Source organism: Piliocolobus tephrosceles, unplaced genomic scaffold, assembly GCF_002776525.5.
Source record: "Piliocolobus tephrosceles isolate RC106 unplaced genomic scaffold, ASM277652v3 unscaffolded_108, whole genome shotgun sequence".
Taxonomy (NCBI): domain Eukaryota; kingdom Metazoa; phylum Chordata; class Mammalia; order Primates; family Cercopithecidae; genus Piliocolobus; species Piliocolobus tephrosceles.
In genome coordinates this window covers 838,854-843,973 of record NW_022291865.1, presented here as the reverse complement: position 1 = coordinate 843,973, position 5,120 = coordinate 838,854, and the positions used below count along the sequence as shown (strand labels likewise).

Below are 5,120 nucleotides of genomic sequence, written 5' to 3'. Positions count from 1 at the left end.
AAAAAAAAAAAAAAAAAAAAAAAAAAAAAGCTAAAACCATAAAAGATCAAGTTGACAAATCTGATAATACTAAAACTAGAAACATCTGTGTAAGAGAAGACTCCATAATTAAAAGACAAGCCAAAAAATGAGGAAAAGCATACTATAGATTTGGAATATATAAAAACAAAGCAAACAAAGTTGGTGACTGACAGAAACAGGTAATTCACAGAAAAAAAAACCTAGAGAGTTTATTAGACACATGAACAAGATGCCCAGCATTGGCTGGGCACAGCAGCTCACGCCTGTAACCCCAGCACTCTGTGAGGCCCAGGTGGGTGGATCACCTGAGGTCAGGAGTTTGAGACCACCCTGACCAACATGGAGAAGTCCCATCTCTACTAAAAATATAAAATCAGCTGGGCATGGTGGCCCATGCCTGTAATCCCAGCTACTCAGGAGCCTGAGTCAGGAGAATCGCTTGAACCCGGAAAGTGGAGGTTACAGTGAGCCGAGACGGTGCCATTGCACTCCAGCCTGGGCAACAAGAGTGAAACTCTTTCCTCTTTCTCAAAAAAAAAAAAAAAAAAAAAAAAAAAAAGGCCCAGCATCACTAGTAATCAGGGGAATGCAAATTAGAATAATGAGACACCATTTCAACACCTGTCAGATTGGGCAAAAAGTGTAAAAATTTTATATAACCAAGTGTGTAGATGATGAATGTATGGGAAATAAAGCTCTTAGGTTCTCGAAGTTTGTTTTCTTTTTTTTCTTTTTTGAGATGGAGTCTTGCTCTGTCGGTCAGGCTGGAGTGCAGTGGCGTGATCTTAGCTCATTGCAACCTCTGCCTCCCAGGTTCCAGTGATTCTCCTGCCTCAGCCTTCCAAGCAGCTGGGATAACAGGCGTGCGCCATCACACCCGGCTAATTTTTGTTATTTTTAGTAGAGACAGGGTTTCACCATGTTGGCCAGGCTGATCTCGAACTCCTGACCTCAGGTGATCCACCTGCCTCGGCCTCCCAAAGTGCTGGGATTACAGGCCTGAGGCACCATGCCCAGCCTTTGTTTTAAGAGACAGGGTCTTGATCTGTTGCTCAGGCTGGAGTGTAATGGCACAATCATAGCTCACTGCAGCTTTGAACTTCCGGGCATAAGTGATCCTCCTGCTATGGCTTCCCCCAAGTAGCAGGAGCACATCACTACATCCTGCTAATTTTTAATTTTTTTTTTTTTGAGATGAAGTCTTGTTCTTGTCCCCCAGGCTGGAGTGCGATGGCACGATCTCGGCTCACCGCAACCTCCACCCCCCGGGTTCAAGTGATTCTCCTGCCTCAGCCTACCGAGTAGCTGTGATTATAGGCGCCTGCCACCACACCCAGCTAATTTTTGTATTTTTAGTAGAGACAGGGTTTCACCATGTTGGCCAGGTTGGTCTTGAACTCTTGACCTCAGGTGATCCACCCGCCTCAGCCTCCCAAACTGCTGGGATTACAGGCGTGAGCCAAGCTGGACCTTAATTTTTAATTTTTTCTGTAGAGATGGGGGGGGTCTCGCTATACTGCTCAAGCTGGTCTTGAACTCCTGGCCTCAAGTGATCCTCCTGCCTCAGCTTTCCAAGGTGCTGGGATTACAGGTATGAGCCACTGTGCTCCACAAATTCTTATGTTCTTACAACTTACTTTGAGGAGCAATTGGCAGCAGGTACTAAATAATGCTAGTATTGGCTACAGAATGACAAATGCAGGACTGTTTTTCTTTCTTTTTTTTTCCTTTTTTGAGACAGAGTCTCACACTGTGGCCCAGGCTGGAGTGCAATGGTGCCATCTCTGCTCACTGCGACCTCCACCTCCCGGGTTCAAGCAATTCTCATGTCTCAGATTCCTAAGTAGCTGGGATTACAGGCACCCACCATCATACATGGCTAATTTTTTATATTTTTATTAGAGACGGGGTTTCACCATGTTGACCAGGCTGGTCTCGAACTCCTGACCTCAGGTGTTCTGCCCGCCTCAGCCTCCCAAAGTGCTGGGTTTACGGGCATGAGACACCATGCCTGGCCGCAGCACTTTTTTAAACAACGGGACAACCACCTGCCCCTCAGTAGGGAATGAACTGTGGATTACACTTTATTTTATACAGTGGAATTCATAAGCTGTTAAGATGAATGAATTAGATGTATAGGGATTAAAAGATAATTCTTAAAAGCCATGTTGAGACTAGACACGGTGGCGTCTACTTGGGAGGCTGAGGCAGGAGGATAGCCTGAGCCCCAGGAGTTCGAGTCCAGCCTGGGCAGTATAAGTAAACTTCTATGGACAGCAAAAGCGGGGCCGTATCCCGCACAATGCCCTGCCAACAGGCGGTCTCTATCTATCTATCTAGTCTGATATTATGTATATATTCTGCTATATACTTAAGTTCCTAATTATTAGATTTGTATATATTTAAGTTCCTTAGTAATTATTAGACTAATAATACAATATATTCTAGTATTTATATGTAATTAGTGATATATTCTAATCATTATATATATTAGAACAAAATCATATATTCTAGATACATGTATTAAACATATATATTCTGATATATACTTAATTTCCTAAGTAACTAATATTTTAATATATGTAATATACATTATACATATGTAACACTAGCCTAACGAATTTGTGGAGGCTAAGAGAGGTGCTTGCTGAATATGAAAGCAGGCCACAGGAACAAGATCGCATGCAAGGGGATGGGGGTGGAAAGGTCCAAGAACCTGGGAGCCAGATCTTAAGAGCTGCAGGGGTTGGAGTGGTGTGTCCGGGAGAGGTCTGGAGGTTGTTGGGGCCGGAAGGGGTTAAAATTCGACTGGGAAGAGGGTGTCAGCACCGTACCTTTCTCATTGCGAACTGGGACGGCCCCAGCCGTAGACTGAATGGGCGGTTGCTTCATGAGAGCGCTTGGGACTGACATGTTGATGGCAGCGACGGTGATTCCCGAAACTTGACTAATTCCAAACAGTGAACACCAACAACGTCAACGAAGAAAAGAAATTCCTTCCACCTAAGTACACGAACACAGCTGCGCGACTGATAGAGAAACTACTTATGGCTTTGCTAGATAAACCGGAAATACGTCACGAGAGGATTGTGGGATGGTGGAGGACGTTTGGGCGCCCACAGCTAGGAAGTTGAGTCTGTTTCTGCGCATGCTCATCGGCTGCCCGCGTGTCCTCTACGTTGCAGAATTTGGAAGCTGCTTTTGGCGGGAAATTTTGCTTCCTTTGGGCTTTGCTGATGGGACTCTGCGGTGAGGAAGGTTCGAATGAAAGATTTTACGTGTTAGCTTGGTTTGAAGCCAAGAACGGTATAGTGAATAAGAAACTCAGGCGACAGTGAGTTACTGTTTGTCTGGCTTGTTGAAAGCTCAGAAGAAGTAGAGTTTGATGGAATAAAAATCTTGCCAGTAGTATCCGATTAGCTCAGTTCATGAGGCCCAGGGTGGGCTGTGGTGCAGTATTTGGAGTCACAGGGCAGGTGGTGCTGATTTAGGCCAGTGACCAAAAAAAAAAAAAAAAAAAAAAAAAGAAATCTCTCAAGGTGCCTGGGACATTACCTACCTGAAATCCCAAAACTCCACTTTTCGGCTTTCAGGTTTTTCCAGTTTCTGGAAAATACCTATTAGAATACATTCCTGATTGGAAAACGTTTGTATTTAAATATCTAAGTAATTATTATTATTTTGAGACAGGGTCTTCTTCTGTCACACAGGCTGGAGTGCAGTGGCTCGATCTCGGCTTACTGCAGTCTCCACCTCCCGGATTTAAGCGATTCTCTTGCCTCAGCCTTCTGAGTAGCTGGGATTACAGGCACCCACCACCATGCCCTGCTGATTTTTGTATTTTTAGTAGAGATGAGATTTGACCATGTTGGCCAGGCTCAAGGGATGAGCCCACTGCAACCTCCCACAGTGCTGAGTGCTGGCGTGTGCCACCACTCTCGGCTAATTTTTGTATTTTTAGTAGAGGTGGGGTTTCACCATGTTGCCCAGGCTGGTCTTGAACTCCTGACCTCAGATGATCCACCTACCTTGGCCTCCCCAAAGTGCTGGGACTACAGATGTGAGCCACCGTGGCCGATCTATTTAAGAACTCTTTAAGGACTTAACAGAATAATAACAGAAGCAGCCGCAATTTACAAGCTGGGTTGTGTTAAAAAAAAAAAAAAAAAAAAATATATATATATATATGCTAATTGGAAAGTCAGGGCACATTTCACATTAGAAAGGACGTTATAACTGCAGGGGAGACAAGGGACAGCAGGAACAAAGTTCTGAAGTCCAGAAACAGTATGCATTATACAGGACACCATGAAAAGTTTGGTTTTATCCGTAATTTTTGAGTCATGGAGGGCCTTGAAGTTGCTGTTAATGTGATTAACCCAAATTACTTCACCTGTGTTCTACAACTGGGCCTTGAGTGGGAGAAGAAATGAACCTGGACAAGTCTCAGGCAAGGAACAGTGTGGGACCCAATTAAGAAACCAAGGAAACAGTTTTGGGTAGAAGGAAACTTAAAGAGAAGAATAGCCAGAATCTTACTTTATTTTTATTTGTAAAAGAGACAGGGTCTTGCCCTGTCGCTCAGGCTGGAGTGCTGCGCGACCACGGCTCACTGTGGCCTCATCCTTCTAGGTTCAAGCCATTTTCCCACCCCTGCCTTCCCAGTAGCTGGGACTACAGACGTACAACACCACGCCGGGCTAATTTTTGTACTTTTTGTAGAGATGGGGGTCTCACTATGTTGCCCAGGCTGGTTTGGAACTCCTGGGCCCAAGTGATCCACTCCTCTCGGCCTCTCAAAGTGTTAGGATTACAGGTGTTGGTCACCGCTCCCGGCCTGCCAATGTTTTTCAGAGCGAGATCCCAGTACCACCTGAATCAAAATCAGCAGTCTGAGGTAAAAATGTCAGTTCAGCCCCAGGACTTCCCTAAAGAATGAGTCCTTCTGCAAGTTTTCTTTATTTTAGTCTTCTTACACGCAACTTCATTGTTAGAATTCTTTTCTAATAGGGATTTGGGGCACATAAGCTGGTCTAGCTGGTAATTACTGAGTGAAAAGGGGGCAAGATAGACCTTAGCTGTTTTTATTAAAACTGTAG

The 5,120-nt window shown here is 44.6% G+C and overlaps 1 protein-coding gene across 1 annotated transcript in view; it reads right to left on the bottom strand.

The window, feature by feature from the left end:
- The window catches only part of LOC113219830 (microfibrillar-associated protein 1), a 20,189-nt gene extending 17,255 nt beyond the window's left edge, over window positions 1–2,934 (bottom strand). The window contains exon 1 of the mRNA XM_026447822.1: window positions 2,856–2,934. Within this exon, the coding sequence (XP_026303607.1) occupies window positions 2,856–2,934 (79 nt within the window). The remainder of the gene's footprint in view (window positions 1–2,855) is intronic.
- Window positions 2,935–5,120: the final 2,186 nt, after the last annotated feature.